Here is an 18,340-nt window from a genome sequence, read left to right as displayed (position 1 = left end):
AAGTTTCAGTGTCTATACAAACTGTGCCCTAACAGATTGTATAATTGTGTCTATCTCACAAATTTGTCCCCAAATTAAGTAAACCAACTCACACATTCATTCAACATTTATTCATTAGTTTTAACAGCAATGATTATGAATATAAATATTAGACTGTGCAATTACCAAACAAACCAATGCAACCATTTAGGAGATTAAGCAAATCTTGTTACAACACATACTAAACATTCACAGAGTCAAAATGGCCTGAAACATACTCTGCATGTACGTGAACGAAAACGCTTCTACTGTAGTTATGCAAGCTCCATTTTGTGGATTGTTGAGTTCCGAAATGTGTCAGACTATTCATAACACAAAAATGCGTGGCACAGTACATACAACTGGACCATGCGCTTGCAATGTAGTGGTAAAGCATTCACGTCTGCGTTTGCACACTTGTGTAAAGTATGTTTCTGGCCTAACACAGTAGTTTTACCATTTTCCACATATGTTTACCAATGGCATCGCACACACTCACAGTATCCACAGCGTGCCCCTCCCTCAAACACAAAACCGTTGTGCACTGGGCCATATCGCCGCAGGTCCAGCAGGTTCCAGTGGCCGATGACTACCGGCAGCAGGTCTTTAGCAAGGACCAGAAGATTGTTGCATAAATGTAGAGTAGCAGGGCCGCTTTCCAGTTTAGTGCCCGGAAGCACAGAGACACTGAAACTGTGGACTGACAGGAGAGACAACAAACATGTTCACGTATGATTCAGTGGTGCTTGTCCATGAAAAGTAAAGTGCTAAGGTGCTCTGGGTGGTTACCTGGGCATTGCAATGCAGTTGCTAGGGTGTTCTGGGTGGCTGATAGGCCATTGCTAAATGGTTGTTAGGGCATTGGTAAGTAGTTGCCAACGTATTCTAGGTGGTTTCTAGGGCATTGCTACAGTGGCAAGAAAAAGTATGTGACCCCTTTGGAATTACCTGCATTTATGTCTAAAATTGTGTTAAAATCTGGTTTGATCTTCATCTAAGTTACAATAATGAACAAACACAATCTGTTTTAACTAATAATAAACTAATAATTGTATTGTTCTTGTACATATTGAATACATCTTTCAAAAATTCAAAGTGTAGGTTGGAAAAATTATGTGAACCCCTAGGCTAATGATACCAAGCAAATTAGAGTCAGGAGTGGGCAAACCTGGCATCCAATAAATGAAACGAGATTGGAGGTGTGGATTAGAGCTACTTTGACTTATAAAAAGCACTCAAACATTTTGAGATCGCTATTCACAAGAAGCATCTGCTGATGTGGACCATGCCTTGCAAAACAGATTTCAGAAGACCTACGATCAAGAATTGTTGCTTTGCATAAAGCCGAAAAGGGTTACAAAGTTATCTCAAAGACCTTAGATATTCATCTGTCCACAGTTAGACTAACCGTCTATAAATGGAGACGATTTAGTACTGTGGCTACTCTTCCTAGAAGTGGCCGTCCAGCCAAGATGACTAAAAGGGCACGCCGCAGAATGCTCAATGAGGTAAAAAAGAACCCTAGAGTGACAGCTAAAGACTTTAAGGAATCATTGGAACTGGTTAGCATCTCTGTTCATGAGTCTACTATATGGCAAACTTTAAACAGGCATGGTGTCCATGCCAGGAAGGAAACGAAGGAAACAACTGCTTTCCAACAAAAACATTGCTGCATGGCTGATGTTTGCCAAAGACCACCTTGACACTCCACAATCCTACTGGGTATTAGTTTTTTTTTTTAACTGATAAAATTAAAGTTGAATTGTTTGGGAAGAACATGCAGAACTATGTATGTTGTAAAAATGGCACAGCATAACAACATGAAAACATCATCCCAATGGTAAAGTACAGTGGAGGAAGCATCATGATTTGAGAATGGTCCAAAATTTCTTCTGAACGTAATTCAGGTTGAATCTGCAGCTAACGGAAATGCTTTATTGAGGTTATTGCTGCCAAAGGAGGATTGACCAGTTATTAAATCCAAGAGTTCACTTTGTTTTTCCACAGCACTATGATTGTTTAATGGGATGTGTTCAATAAAGACATGAAAGATTATAATTTTTAGTTTGTTGTTAGCTTAAGCACATTGTGTTTGTCTATACTTGTGACTTCAATGCGATCACATTTTATGAGCAATTAATGCAGAAAACCAGCTAATTCCTCCAGCTAATGTGTGGTCACATACTTTTTCTTGCCACTGTAAGTGGTTGGTTGAGTGTTACTAGGTTGTTTCTAATGTATACTAAGTGGTTTTTAGGGCATTGGTAGGTGGTTCTTAGGGCACTTTTGTTAGTTATGAGGAAAGGGCTTGTCAACTGGGGCCCCCACGGGCTAAACCCGGCCTGCCAATGATCTCTATCTGGCCCTCCGTCTGATTTTGATAAAATCACCTCGCAGACTGAGACATGAGAGCTCTCTCTGCGCAAACTCAGCGTTGAGTTTAACAGCACTCAGAGGAGCGTGCATTGCCATACAGCGGTCGTCAGTTATTCGTACCGAAGCTTGTTACATGCTTTGCCAAAACATTAACCAGGACCATTTGTAAGTGAGCATTTGATTGCGTCTTATACAATCGAATTAATTTATGCAAATTGCTTTGCTGCTAAGTGTGGTCAAATATACAGATGTAAAAATTATATAATCAAAGCAATTGTTAAGCCTCGGTCGCATTTACCTTTTTTTCCACTGGCGAAATACAGTCATCTCAATGGGAATCCACGCGATCGTGAATTTCGCTCAATGGACTTCCGGTGGCGAGGAATTTCCCCACGTGGATTTCATGTAGAGTTCAAGTTTTGTGAACTTTGATAGACAAATTTGTGGTGTTGACCAGTAGGAAGTTGCTTGGTTTGGCAGTGACCTCTGCGTGGGTGGTACTTCGTACACAGCTACACTGAATATTCACAATGGACAAGGATATCATTTTAGCGTCAAGTTTCTTTTTTAACTTCACTCTATCAGAGTATAAAGTGCAGCATTAAAGGGGTCATGAAATACTCTTTTTTAGTTTCATTATCTTCCCTGAGGTCCACTGATAATTTTAGTAAAGTTTTAAAGTTTTTTTTTTTTTTTAACATAAAGACAATTATAAATGTAAAGACAATAATAATCATAATAAATAAGCCTAATAAATTCCCTTGTGTTCCCAAAATAATGATGCCAAATGTGTGTTCTTATCAAATTTGTGTTTGTATTGTGTTTTGGTAATACAGCTGCCTAATGAAAATAAAGTAAAACTCAATTTTAGGTTTAAGGTGAACGTGTCTTGTATTACTTTATGATGTAATCACTTGCATCTTTGTTTCTTTAATACAAAGATATATATTACTGAACCAGCAGAGTTGCGTTCACAATGCATGTTAACCACGTGGAAATAAAGCAAACTAAACTCACAGCACCTCCCGAGATGATCAGAGATAATTTGCAGCATTCTCATAGACGACATTATTCTTGCAAACAGTTTTCAGCTGAATGAAACAGAAAAAAAAGAGTGAAAACTCTTTACATGCACTTGTTCCACGAATTTGTGCTGCACTCCTCTGAAAAAAACAGCGAATCAGACACAAGCACTGGCGGCTTTTCTTTTGTCTGTTCTTGAAAATATAATAAAGTGTGTTTTTTCAAGCGCACGTCTTTGTGTCTAACAGCATTTCTTGTCACGTGTCACTCTGAGACGTCACCCGCCTGTTGCGGTAGATGAGCAAAATTACCCACACATGAAACGCATTTCGACGAGGAGCGTGCAAACTGGATTCAGCCTTGTCGCATTTTGCTGGTGGCGGGTGCTAGTTTCACACCCTGGCCACTGTTTCATATATTTGCCGACTTCCCAGATCCACGGTTTTTGCCATTTCCCGATATTGTCGATCATCGTCTGTTCGCAATCGGCATCGGGATCTTTGTAAGACATCGCTGATATCCAATTATATTGTCCTGTTAACAACTGTTAACACTCACACCCCACTTACACCGGATGCTATAATCAATGATGCTGTCTACCATGGAAGCGTCCGTTGCGGTGTGTCCCTCCAACAGTAAACAAACAGATGTCCCCTTCCATTTTGCACTGGCGCTACTACTGCCAATAACACAACATTTAATTTTTTAGAAAGTTTGTGTCGACGCACCCGGTGTAGACAGCTTGTCAGCACCATAAACAATCATGACATTTGAAATATTAATGAATGGAACTGTTTATTTACGTTTTTGAACGAGTCCAATAGTGTTTTTATCTGTCCCATATCCTTCAGTGACAACTCCTTGGCAAAAACTCGTTTTATGCTTCACAAGACATACACATCCAGTTTATCATCCTGCACTGAGGTGCACATCGCCAGAAACAAATCAAAACGGTCAAAGACGTCCATCTAGTGCGTGTTTACATACACCAACAATTAAAAATAGCGCTGATAGGCGAAAGAACAGTTTGTTGAGCAGTTTAAGCAACAAAACAACAAGAGCCACAGCAGCTGATGAAACGCATCTTCTCTTCAGAGTTGAAACTTGACACCGCATCTTTTAATGCCAGAGAGATGACAACAGTCAAAGACATCTGTGTAGTGTATGTTTGTATACAAAAATAATTCAAAATAGTCCAGATGGGTCCCCTTTCTTGTTCAGGAGTAGTGAGGCCACAGACAGTAGGCCTTTAGTCCTTGTCTCTGTCTCTGTTTATGAGCCAAGTGAGCACCAGTGGGCGGGGCCAGGGGTGCAATGATTTTAAAATTGGTATTGATGTTATTGCTGTAGAGGCCGTCTTGAATTAATGAGTACCCCAAGTGATGTAGGGAATGTAGTGATGTAGGGAAGTAGAGAACGAGGCATTTTTGCAGCTTGGTTTCAATAAATGCTTTTATTGCATTGGGGATTAAGTTTTGAGTTCTGGTATTTACAGTATGTTTTTATAGTAGAATGACCTCTTGTATGTCAAAATATCAATGAAAATTGTATTCCTCATGATATGACCCCTTTAAAAAGAGACTGCCTGGCCATTCGTTTTTTGCTGGTTCACCCTCGCTCAATATCTGCCCACTCCTTTGCTGCGGAATTTCGCTGTGCAAAGGTAAATGTGACTGCACTTTTATAGACGTTGTGTCAGCTCATATTCACAATCTTATTCAACAAAATTGAAATCGATGATGAAAACAGTGAAAATGCGCAGGAAGTTTGCTTTATTTTCCCTGCTTCAAGGTATTCTGGGTGGTTGTTAGGGCACTGGTAGGTGATTGCAAGAGCATTGGTAGGTGGTTGCTAAGGTATTTTGGGTGGTTGTTAAGGCATTGCTAAGTGGTTGCAAGGTATTCTGGGTGGTTGTTAGGGCATCTGTATGTGGTTGTTAAGGCACTGTTAGGTAGTTGCAAAGATATTTTGAGTCATTGCTAGGGCATTGGTAGGTAGTTGCTAGTGCATTATGGTTGGTTTCCAGGGCATTGGATGGTGACTGTTAGGGCATGGTTAGGTTATTTCTATGGTATCTGGGTGGTTGTCAGGGCTTTGGTTAGTGGTTGCTAGGGCATTGGTAGATAGTTGTTATTCTGGGTGGCTGTTAAAGCATTGGTTAAAGGTTGCTAGGTCATTGGCAGATAGTTGCTAAGGTATTCTGGGCAGTTGCTAGGGCACCCTCAGTGGTTACTAGGTGGTAGCTTAAAGGCTCAATTCCTAAAAGCCTACACCCATTGATCTCTATGATATTCTGGTTTCTATATATGGCTCGAGTCCCTCCTTCAGTGTAAGTCTGAGATTTTTATACCAGTTTTATCATCCACTGGCTAGAAAATGTCCAACCACTTTGAAAAATATTTGCAAACCTCTCCTCAGCAATCTGCACAAATGCTAGGAGTTACACACCTAAGTTTAAGAAAAGGCTTAGGGGTTTATTCAAATCATTAACCCTAAATATGAGCATTATTAATAGTGATGCTCGCTCTAGTACAATTTCCTGATATCTATCAGGAGAAACAGGGATTGAAATGCTTTATTTTTGGCTTTCATTGCTTCCAAATTCACTTTGGTTGTGCAATACATGAAAGGCTTCCACAGCTACCACAGTTAGTGTGTCCTCATCTCTCTCTGTGTGTGTGTGTGTGTGCGTGTGTGTGTGTGTAGTGATGAGGGAAAGCAGGCAGGGTTAAACCTGTTTGAAACTGATATATGAGGGGACACAAATCAAAACAAAGAGACAGCTACACACACATGCAGTGGCAGCAGACTTCACTGCATGCCTGGTAAGCACCACTACAAAGAGATCAAACACACATACATACAAATCCCATCAATCAAATGTCATTAAAGACTCTAGGAGTGAAACTTATACTGAAACAAATATTTGAAGTACTTCAGCCATTATTTCACAGGTTGTTAGGTAATGTCATTCCAAACCTGAATGACTTTAACACAAAATGAGTTGTTAAAATTTCCAAGCTGCTTTTTTTTATAGACAATGAAAGTGGATGGTGATTACTACTAACAAGCCACAAAAGGCAACTATTAATGAAGCTACATGTAAAGATATTATCATAAATAAATTATTATGGCTTTTGCAATATATTCTAAAGTCTTCTGAAGCCATCCTGTATGGTATCTTTTTGTGACAAACCCAAAACCTTTAAGTTTTCTAAACTTGCCCCATCCTGATTGGTCACCTGACACATTAGAACTAGTGGCATTTGCCGTCAATCAGTATGTTTACATGCATTTTGAATGTAAAAACAATAATTTATCTTTTAAAAAATGTAAAGTAAGCGTTTAAGTCAGACTGAAATTGTACCGGTCCAAATTTTGTAAGATTAGCTTGGCTTCTTCCTGCATGGAAACACGTTAATCAGACTGCAATTGGCCTTGGCGTTGTGCATATGCTCTGAAAGATAGAGGGTACGCACGACTAGGGTTGCCAATCATCCAGTATTTAAGGAAGCATAATTGCGTTTCATATTAAATCCATGTAGGACGTTCTTTGCCCAGTTTTTTAGCATCTCACAACCACAAAGCTGAGAACGTTTCTGTGGCAGTGGGGGCGTGGTCAAGCATCTCTCCGGAGAGAGAGAAAGCGGTAAGGGCACTTACACCTGAGCTAAATTATGTCTAACACCTGTCTCTAATTTCAGTAAGCACGGGGAGAGCAGATAAATAGAGCCACACCGCAAGTAGAAAAGGGAGAGAGAGCCTGGGCACCACAGAGCCGAACAGGAAGAAAGAGTTTTGTGATGATGAGAGTTTTATTTTGATGAAGCGGTGTGTGATTAAAGTTCAGTATTGCAAAGAGAAAAATAAACCCTTACCTGAACCAGGAAAGCTGCTTCTTGCCTCCTCTTTACACTGGTGCCGAAACCCGGGAATTGAAGTTTGGGTTGAAAATGGATGGAAGTCGTCCCGTAGAGTCCTCCCAGTTGGCGGAGATCCTCCAAGCCCTCGCCAGCCTACATCCGAGGACCGGCAGGTGATCCGGAGCCTCCTCAGCCAGGAGGCGTCCTCAGCCGCGACCCCGGATGCTCCCACGCCGTTACCCCCGCCAGCTTTACAGAAAATGGGGGTGGTGGACGACCCCGAGGCCTTCCTGGATTTGTTTGAGCAGACCGCCGAGATCTGGGGTTGGCCGCTCAGCCAATGGGTGGCTCGACTGATCCCACTATTGTCCGGGGAAGCCCAGCTCACACCTCAACAACTGCCAGCGACAAGCCTCCTGGCCTACGGAGATTTAAAGAGAGCCATCTTGCAACGGGTTGGTCGCACTCCGGAGGAAAGTCGTCAACTCTTCCGAAGCTTGAAATTGGAGAGCTCCGACCGCCCATTTGCCTTCGCCCAGCGGCTCCGTGATGCCTGCCGAAGATGGCTGCTAGCGGGGGACCGCGACGTCGATGGAGTTATCGACCAGGTGGTACTGGAGCAATTCACACATCGACTGCCAAAAGGGACGGCGGAGTGGGTCCAGTGCCACCGCCCGGCATCGTTGGAGAAAGCTGTCCGGCTTGCGGAGGACCACATGGCGGCGATCCCCAGGGCGGAAGAGCCCTCCTACAGTTTTTCTCCTCCCTCTGTTTCTTCCCCCTCCCCTCTCTCCTCTCATTCTGCTCTCTCTCCAGGTCCCGTTCCTGCCTCACGCAGATGAGGAGGACTTCAGCCCCTGAGACCAGTTCCCCGGGCATGGGAGGCGACACCTACCCCTATCCCAATGCCCCGCCGCTCTCCCCCTCAGGGGGGGGCGCCCGCCGACGCAAGTGCGGGCGTAGCGCCTGGGCCGGCCTGCTGGAGGTGCGGAGACCCGAGCCACTTCCGAGATCAGTGCCCTCTGATGGAGCTGGGGACGGTGGTGCGGGTCTCTGACCTCCCACAGGTTGCCCCCGACCAGGCCGGAGCGTACTGGATACCGGTAAGTGTCAAGGGGGGTACTCACCAGGCGTTGGTGGACACAGGGTGTAATCAAACCACTACCCACCAATGCCTGGTTCAACCCGAGGCATTGGTCACAACTAAAACAGTGAAGGTGAAATGTGTACACGGGGATATTCACAAGTATCCGGTGGTGACCCTGATGATTAAATTTCGGGGGAAAAAGCATAGAGTGGAGGCCGCGGTTAGTTCCCGCCTCACCCATCCGCTGATTTTGGGGACTGATTGGCCTGATTTTAGAGTTTTATTAAAGGGAATTTGCACGGATGGGTCCTGTACGAAAATAGGGAGATGTGTGATGTGCGATGCTCTGGCAGGGGAGGCGGAACCGGGGCCGTCCTCGACAGCTCCACGTCATAATGACGAGAGAGGGGGAGAGGCTGCAGCCCCTCCCCTTCTCAGGGAATTCCCTGACGGGGATTTCCCTTTGGAGCAGTCACGAGACGAAACCCTCAAACACGCCTTTGACCAGGTGAGAGTCATCGATGGTCAACGACTCCAGCCGGACATCGCCCTCTCATACCCTTATTTTGCAATTATAAATGAGCGGTTGTATAGAGTGACACAGGCCACTCGGACCAAAGGGGATACAACCCAACTCTTGATTCCAAGGAGCCATCGGGAAATGGTATTCCAGGCGGCTCATTATAATCCCATGGCGGGTCACCTAGGAGAAAGGAAAACATTGAACCGTCTAATAGCCCGTTTCTATTGGCCGGGCATTGGCGGCGATGTCCGCAGGTGGTGTGCAGCATGCCGCGAATGCCAACTGGTTAACCCACCGGCCACCCCAAAAGCGCCATTGCGCCCTCTCCCTTTGATCGAGGTCCCCTTTGAGAGAATTGGAATGGACCTCATCGGGCCATTAGAACGGTCAGCACGTGGACATCGCTTTGTATTGGTCCTGCAAGCCTCCACTGGCTTCTCTCCATTCGAACTGCTGTATGGGTGATGCCCATGCAGCATGCTTGATGTATTGCGAGAAGCCTGGGAGGAGGGACCTTCAAACAGTAAAAATGAAATTCAGTACGTTCTTGATCTTAGAGCAAAACTCCACACTTTGGGACAACTAACACAGGAGAATTTGCTCCAAGCTCAAGAACGACAGCGCCGACTGTATGACAGGGGAACTCAGCTAAGGGAATTTGCACCGGGAGATAAAGTGCTCGTATTGCTTCCCACATCGAGCTCTAAATTACTCGCCAAGTGGCAAGGACCCTTTGAGGTCACACGACGAGTGGGAGATCTCGATTATGAGGATAAACGAACCGATAGAGGGGACGCCTGTCAAATATACCACTTCAATCTCCTGAAATTGTGGAGGGAGGCGGTTCCCGTGACATTGGCTATGGTAGTTCCCGAGAAGGCGGAGCTCGGACCGGAGGTGAGTTCAAAACATAAACAGTTCACCCCAGTCATTTGCGGAGACCACCTCTCACCGAGCCAACTCGCGGAGGTTGCTAGGTTGCAACAGGAGTTTGCAGATGTGTTCTCCCCTCTACCGGGACGTACAAACCTCATCCATCACCACATCGAGACCGAGCCGGGGGTCGTGGTACGTAGCCGCCCCTATCGATTACCCGAACACAAGAAAAAAATCGTTCGGGAAGAATTAGATGCAATGCTTGATATGGGGGTAATAGAAGAATCCCACAGTGATTGGTCCAGCCCAGTTGTTCTAGTGCCTAAGAGCGACGGGTCTGTACGATTCTGTGTGGATTATAGAAAAGTCAACGTGGTGTCTAAATTTGATGCATATCCAATGCCTCGTGTTGATGAGTTGCTCGATCGGTTGGGCACTGCTCGTTTTTATTCGACACTGGTTATTGGCAGATCCCCTTGACACCAATTTCCCGTGAGAAAACCGCCTTCTCCACACCGTTTGGATTACACCAATTTGTGACACTTCCGTTCGGTTTGTTTGGAGCCCCGGCTACGTTTCAGCGTCTCATGGACCGAATCCTCAGACCGCATTCGGCTTACGGCGCTGCCTATTTAGATGATATCATCATTTATAGCAATGATTGGCAGCGGCATATGCAACATCTGAAGGCAGTTCTGAGATCGCTGCGCCGAGCGGGACTCACAGCGAACCCAAAGAAATGCGCAATTGGACGGGTGGTGGTACGGTATCTGGGGTTCCACTTGGGCCACGGGCAGGTGCGTCCCCAAATTGACAAGACAGCGGCGATTGCGACCTGCCCGAGACCCAAGACCAAAAAGGGGGTGAGACAGTTCCTGGGGCTGGCTGGCTATTATAGAAGGTTCATACCTAATTATTCGGACGTCACCAACCCGCTGACTGATCTCACTAAAAAGGGAGCTCCAGATCCGGTCCAATGGACGGAGCAGTGTCAGCGGGCGTTCACGCAAGTTAAAGCCGCACTTTGCGGGGGGCCGCTTTTACATTCACCTGACTTCTCTCTCCCTTTTGTTTTACAGACAGATGCTTCAGACAGGGGGCTGGGGGCCGTACTCTCGCAGGTGGTGGAGGGGGAGGAGCGCCCGGTGCTGTACATTAGCCGTAAGCTCTCGTTAAGGGAAACTAAGTACAGCACCGTGGAAAAGGAGTGTCTCGCCATCAAGTGGGCGGTCCTCACTCTCCGATACTACCTGCTGGGGCGGGCCTTCACCCTCTGCTCGGATCACGCCCCACTCCAGTGGCTCCACAGCATGAAAGATACTAATGCCCAGATCACCCGTTGGTATCTGGCTCTTCAGTCGTTTAAGTTCAAGGTGGTCGACAGACCGGGGGCGCAGATGGCTGTCGCCGACTTCCTTTCCAGGAATGGGGGGGGGAGTGGTAGGCAGGCCGGATGCCGCCCCGGCCTGAGTCGGGCGGTGGGGATATGTGGCAGCGGGGGCGTGGTCAAGCATCTCTCCGGAGAGAGAGAAAGCAGTAAGGGCGCTTACACCTGAGCTAAATTATGTCTAACACCTGTCTCTAATTTCAGTAAGCACGGGGAGAGCGGATAAATAGAGCCAAACCGCAAGTAGAAAAGGGAGAGAGAGCCTGGGCACCACAGAGCCGAACAGGAAGCAAGAGTTTTGTGATGATGAGAGTTTTATTTTGATGAAGCGATGTGTGATTAAAGTTCAATATTGCAAAGAGAAAAATAAACCCTTACCTGAACCAGGAAAGCTGCTTCTCGCCTCTTCTTTACAGTTTCAGTATGTGTTTGCATTTCAATCATTTTCGATTACAATTGTAAATGTTAAAAATGACATATTAGAATGAAAAACATGTAGCAGATGAATGATTTTCCTGATGTCAGTGCTTGTTTTGGAAAAGAGAGAAACCAAATGATGGTGAGAAAAACTGCGGCACTTTTAATGCAAAAGTACAATACAGTAAAGGTTTAGTTAAACAGGAAAACTATCAAGAAAATTATGATTGTGGCTGAAAGAACAATAAAGAAGAATGCAAATTTTCTTACATTTCCTTTGTGATTAACACTATTTACTGTCAAAACAACACCATAATCCAAGGAGAAATGCACTATTTTATCGTTAAGCATGAAATAAAAATCTATTTGATCTTTTTTAGCACTTTATTAGTCATATATTGTCTACAGCCAATCTGATGAGCCCAATTTCAATGCAAAACACGTTTTGTTGAGAAGAAGTGGCTTAATATGCTTAATTAAAGGGAAGATAACATTAACGGAAATATGTTGTCTTTCACCATGGATTGCGGTTTCGTTCTTTTGGCAAAACACAATGTTTATTAAAAGAATGAGAAGACTTTGTTCTTCCTTTACATATTTGATACGTTTTGTGTCATGTACACTTAAACAGACATATGAAGATTGTAGCTTGCAACCTAGTCTCATAGAATCAACGTAACTATAACTATATTTTTTCAACTTCCTAGCTTTAAGTGCTGCAGTTTCCTGGTGAAATTAACACCAGAGGCGCTACAGCAACTGTGCGCTTTATTCACTTTCACACAAACTACGAGTACAATGGCTGATTATGACTTTATAAACTTTATAGACTTTTTTATGTTCTATTACTCACACACTGCTATGTTATGATAAGATATCGAAACACTTTTACTCTAACCCACCAATTGAAAAACGATCAGTTTTAATGCTTGTATTACAGACCCACCTCCATTCACACAATTATTCCAATGTGATTAGCTTGTGCAGTAGGTCTCCTGATAAAGTGTTGGACTTTGGACTCGGAAGACCACGGTTCGAGACCAGTCAAGCACAAAAGCTAACAAGTTGGTTAGGTTTTAGTATTAGTTTTTGGTTAGGGAGGTATGTTTTATTCATTAAAACCTCCATCTAATATTCACCTTAAAAACCGTGTGAGATTACAACACCATTTCACTCACTTTAGGTGCTGTAGGTTGATTATAACTGTGCATATAAATCAAATAAATTATGTCAAAACTGGTGTGTCTTAAGGTGTCAGATTTGAGAGCTGTGGTGGAGACTAACTGAAAAGTTAGTCTGTTCCTCATAAAAAAGCTGTACAATGGCTTTAAAATATAGTACACATGTCATATGGATTAACTGTATCCTACTTTCATGGTGCTGTTTTGTCATTTTTGGAGCTTGACAGTATGAATCATCATCCGCTTTCCTCGTATGAAAAACAGAAGCTCGGATATTCTCCTTCACATCACCTTTCATGTTTCACACAAGAAAAATAATATGGGTTTGGAAAGGTGAGTAAATAATGCCAAAATAAGTTGACCCACCTTCCCCGAGGCAGTAGCGCAGTCGCAGGTCCCAGCTCTGTAATGCCTCTTTGCTATCAAAGCCGAGCACTGCCGTTTGAGTCAGACACAGGATGGAGAGGGTGAAGGGAATGCCGTCACTGTCGACACGTGCCTCCAGACCGCAGATGTGCTCTAGAGTCACGCTGCTCCTTTCCTTCACACCGCGTTCCTTATACACATGCATCACCAAGCAATCTGACACACACACATGTACACATATATATTTATCTATGGAGAATGTATAAAATAGAACTGAGTTCTACTGTACAAAAAAGTACCAAAAAGTATGACTGTTGAATAATTTGTATGCATTTTTTGGTATTATTATTCTACTAGAAGAAGGAAGTAAAATACCCCACAATTTTACCCAAAATGAGTAATGAGAACAGCTCATTGAGCGGGACTTAATTTGTATGAATCATTATTTTCAGGAGTATTAATTAGCATATTAAGTGAAACCAAGGGTTAAAAATAAATTACTTTTATTTTGACATTAAGACAACAACTGTGATGTTCCCCCCACTATCACACCAGCAAACCAATGTATCCTAACCAATACAAATTTGAACGAACTGATGAATCAAAACTAGAGTTAAACCGATATATATATACAACACTCTTCATCTGGTGAATATACTGTATAGGCTATAAAAAGCTTCATTTGGTAATCCCTTATGAAAATTGAGAGTTTAGGCCAAATTTGCAGCAAACTTGCGGCAAATTGTCCATTGTAGACAAACGTTTTCCAGAGGTTCACCAGTACTGGCGAAGAGCTGCAAACTTCTGGCAAACATTTGCAGTGTATCAAAAGCTCATTTGCATATGAAAATAACAAGCGGCAAATTTAGTGCAAATTTGTGGCAAGTTTGCGGCTAGTTTCGATTTTTTTTGTAAGGGAAATACTTGCGTATATAGCATTATAAAGGCTAATTTATACTTACTGGTCGAACAGGCTACGCTTAATTCGCCTACAAATGTTGACGAAATGCAGTGACGTTTTTGTTCTGCCAATGTGTTCGTTTGGTGATATTTTTAATTTTCACACACATCTCTGAAATTCTTGACCTAGGTGAACTCGTCTGGTCGAACAGCATTGATGATTAGTTAAAAATAATCGTAGGAGTGGTTTGGACATGACATTTTTTGTTTACAGTTGTGCGTGGAGGAGTTGTTACCTAGGTTACTGTCGTTAAAATGGATGACTTTGCAGCCCGTCTCTCAGAGACATCTTACCTGATGTGATGTGTTGGCCAGACAGTTGACAACCTTCCATGACACCCACAACGAACTCATTTTGAAATTATGTTGCACATAGTATAAACACTGGCTTCGCCTAGGGTGCTTTAGTTCGTCCAGGCTAAAAAAAAGTTGCTTTCATAGTATAAATCAGGCTTAACAGAGCCAAGTACCTTGTGTATTTCGGGCTTGTTTATAGTGAAAAGTCCTACGTTATTCACCAAAGAGTACTTTTTCTTTATTATTAGGATTTTGGTTGGACTATAAACTGCTTTTGGGATTTTATTTATTTTGGACTCTTGGTTCCTCAATGTCTGTGCCCATCATAGTATGGAAAGAATAAGAAAAATTTAGTCATTCTATAAATCGATTTCGGTTGATTAATCTGTTATTGGCCTTTTCCACCACCATGATAATCAATATCAGCAAAATCCACTGTCGGTTGACCTCTAATCAAAGCCAATGTATATCTGAACAAACCAATATATATTTGAACAATGATGCATAGTTGAACAAACCGATGTATTATTTAACAAACCGATGGGACCCACTTTATATTAGGTGGCCTTAACTACTATGTACTTAACCATTTGATACAACATACTTATTATGTACGTACATGTTGTTGCATTGTAATTACATTTAAAGTACTTGCATTTAATTACATTTGTAGTTACACTGTTAACTTTACCCCTAACCCAACCCATACCCCAAAACCTTACTCTAAACCTTAAACCTAACCCTAACCTTACTCCTAAACCTAACCGTACCTCTTTGCAGTAATTTTGCAGGACAACATGTAGTTACACAGTAAATACATAGTCTTGTATGTATTTAATGTTAGTACATATTAGTTAAGGCCACCTAATATAAAGTGTGACCAACCGATGCATAGTTTAACAAAGTGATGTATAATTGAACACAATGATGCATAGTCGAACAAACCGATGTTTTCTTAAAGCGATGCATAGTTGAACAAAATGATGTATAACTGAACACAATGATGGATAGTTGAACAAACCGATGTATTACTAAACAAACCGATCCATAATTATACAAAGCGATGTGTAATTGAACACAATGATGCATAGTTGAACAAACCGATTAAACAAACCAATCCATAGTTGTTGCTTTTTCAAATTAGTTATTAGAAGATGACAAAAATGCAGTGAACAACAGGACAATGTGCTTGTCAAGATTGTGTGTGTGCGCTCAGGAGATACATTCGGTTCTATAACTTTGAGTCTGAAAGAACTTGAAATTGAAATTGATAGAAATATTAAACTCCTGAACAGAAATAGTCCAGTCTTGCATAGCAGTTGTAGCATCCAAACATGGACCGCCTGTGTACCTGGGCGCAATAAAACGCAGTATACTTTGAAAAGGTAGATAGTTTGAGTCTACACAAACGCATACACATAAAAAGATCTCACCCCACACAAACACACAGCATGAACAGCTGTGATAACAGGGTTCAGAGGGCCTGTGAGCTGCAAGCATTTCTGCGATCTACAGCAAAGAAGACCACACTGCATGCTTTTACAGCTGATCTACTGCAAGAGAAAACTCGTGCACATACGCACCGTTCATGGCATTATTATATTCACTTAAAATAGCCTTATTTGGACAGTAAAATGTGATTGGAATTTTAAGTGAAAAATAATCACAGTTATCTTCAGACGATCAGATGATTATTTAATAATCACGACAGGCCTATTGATGATGCTAACAAAGCTTTGAATAAGAGTTTGGAAATGATTCATTGAAACAGGTTGAACTGATTCATGGAAATTAATCAGGTTATAAGCAGACTGATCTTACTATGAATTCGGAAACAATAGGTTGACATTTCTTGAGCTAAACTGCATCAGTGCTTACTGAAATACTATGTGTTTTTGAACGTAAGGGCACTCGTGAGCTCAAGTTTCCAGGTGAAATGTACAGTAAGTTGTTTTTAGCTGTAAATGATGTAATACAGTGAGGAGGAATGTATATTTTATTAACTCTACCCCCAAACCACAACCCTAAACCTAACTGTCAGAGGAGTAAAAATGTAATCTTAGTGGGAAAATGCAACCTCTGAACCTCAGTACATTACTTTATTGTGCTTCAGTTCTTGCACACCCTGTTTTAACTTGGCACACCCAGAGCCTTGTTTCTGGCTACACCACAGATGCGAATGTGAGTACTTCCTGGTTTCAACGCCAGACAGAAACACAAACCCAACACAAACTGTGTGAATATATCAAACAATGCAAGTAAAAGGGGTCTAAAGCCCAAAGTAAACTTCCTTTGACCCCGTTGCTCAGATTTTCAACACGCACAGTCCTTGTCTGTGCACATCGTCTGTGCATGCGCCAGATGTTGACAGCACTAAAAGAATATCACAAAGCAGCCATAGTGTATGCGTCAAACGCGTTCGTATTCGCTTGCGGTCAGGAGTATACTTTGAAAGGCAATGCGGTTGACTAGATGCTATCCGATCTGTAACGCACAAAAATGAAGTATACCCAGGCCTTAACACTTCCAAGCTCTAAAAAGGACATAAAGGCAGCAAAATGTAATTCATACAACTCAAGTCATTTAATACACGTCTTCTGAAGCAATACGATCAGTTTTGGGTGTGAAAAAGACCATAGTGTAACTCCTTTTTCACTTTTAGACCCATTTTTCACCTGGTATCACGATGCGTCTCGGGTGATCCGATCACATGTGGTCAGGTGAGACACATGGCTGTTCGCTTAAATGCGTCACCTGTGACCACTTGTGTTCGGATTTGGAGGGGAGGGTCTCTGTTTCATGATGACACACATCAATCAGTGTGTTACTGCGTGATGACAAAGTGCAACAAAGTCAGAAAAGACAAAGAAAGTGCAGAAAAAATGGCGCGCTGTTTCTCCCAGATGCGGTTGAAATTGAATCTAAGCACAAACGCAACGCTTCGAGCAGAATTATCAGTTATTTTAGTGGATTACCTTTATTAAAGGAGCTTTAGGTGTTTGTTCTTGTCATCTGTGTTGATATCAGACACACTAATGAAGATCCGTGAAGCTCTCGTGATTGTGTATGTATCCGCTTTTTAAAATGTACCAATCAGACGGTTATTTCCTTTTAATCGGCAAAGTTTAAACTCTTGTTTTAGTGCAGCAGTTGATTGACAGGTGAGGGGCGGTGCTTCACTGCTGCCAGGACGCATCCAGGATGGATTAGTGTTTACACCTCAAATGTGATGTGGTTGCATGCGTTTTTGACCACATTCATCTGTGATTTTTGTGTTTTTAGACCCCGTTTAGACCTGTATTTAGCGCTGACCACATGTGATCGGATCACCAGAAACGCATCTTAATACCAGGTGGAAACAGGGTATAAAACAAACATTGTTGTCTCCTAGATGCAATCATAATTTGAAGCTTGATTACCCTTCCTCACACTTGAGGCATGCCATCTGTGCAAGTGCATACACTGTAAAAATGCTCTGCATATGCGGATATATTCACATAATTCCTTCATTTGTCCGTGCCGCCCCCAGAAATATGCCGCCTACCTAAATCCGTCACTGGCGGGTAATGATAGACCTGAGTAACAGGGGCCCTCACTGGAGGGGGGACCCACAGAAAGGCTTCATTGATATTCCATGATATTATCATTTGTTATATATAAACTCCATAAAGAAACATCCATTTTTCAGGACACTGTATTTTAAAGATAATTTTGTAAAAATCCAAATAACTTTACAGATCATTATTGTAAAGGTTTAAACAATGTTTTCCAGGTTTGTTCAATGAACCATAATGAACATGCACCTGTGGAAAGGTCATTAAGACACTAACAGCTTACAGACGGTAGGCAATTAAGGTCACAGTTATAAAAACTTAGGACACTAAAGAGAACTTTCTACTGACTCTGAAAAACACCAAATGAAAGATGCCCAAGGTCCCTGCTCATCTGTGTGAACGTGCCTTAGGC

At 42.6% G+C, this 18,340-nt stretch overlaps 1 protein-coding gene across 1 annotated transcript in view; it reads right to left on the bottom strand.

Annotated features, from left to right (window-relative positions):
- dok7a (docking protein 7a) overlaps positions 1–18,340 on the bottom strand; it is a 50,504-nt gene that overhangs the window by 28,422 nt on the left and 3,742 nt on the right. Inside the window, exons 3-4 of the mRNA XM_051724288.1 lie at positions 13,118–13,333; positions 518–718 (exon numbers count right to left, since the gene is read on the bottom strand). Of these exons, the coding sequence (XP_051580248.1) occupies positions 518–718; positions 13,118–13,333 (417 nt within the window). The remainder of the gene's footprint in view (positions 1–517; positions 719–13,117; positions 13,334–18,340) is intronic.

Source organism: Myxocyprinus asiaticus, chromosome 2 (genome assembly GCF_019703515.2).
Source record: "Myxocyprinus asiaticus isolate MX2 ecotype Aquarium Trade chromosome 2, UBuf_Myxa_2, whole genome shotgun sequence".
Classification (NCBI taxonomy): Eukaryota; Metazoa; Chordata; class Actinopteri; order Cypriniformes; family Catostomidae; genus Myxocyprinus; species Myxocyprinus asiaticus.
The sequence above is the reverse complement of the archived record's forward strand: the minus strand, read 5'-3'. Positions and strand labels throughout refer to the sequence as shown.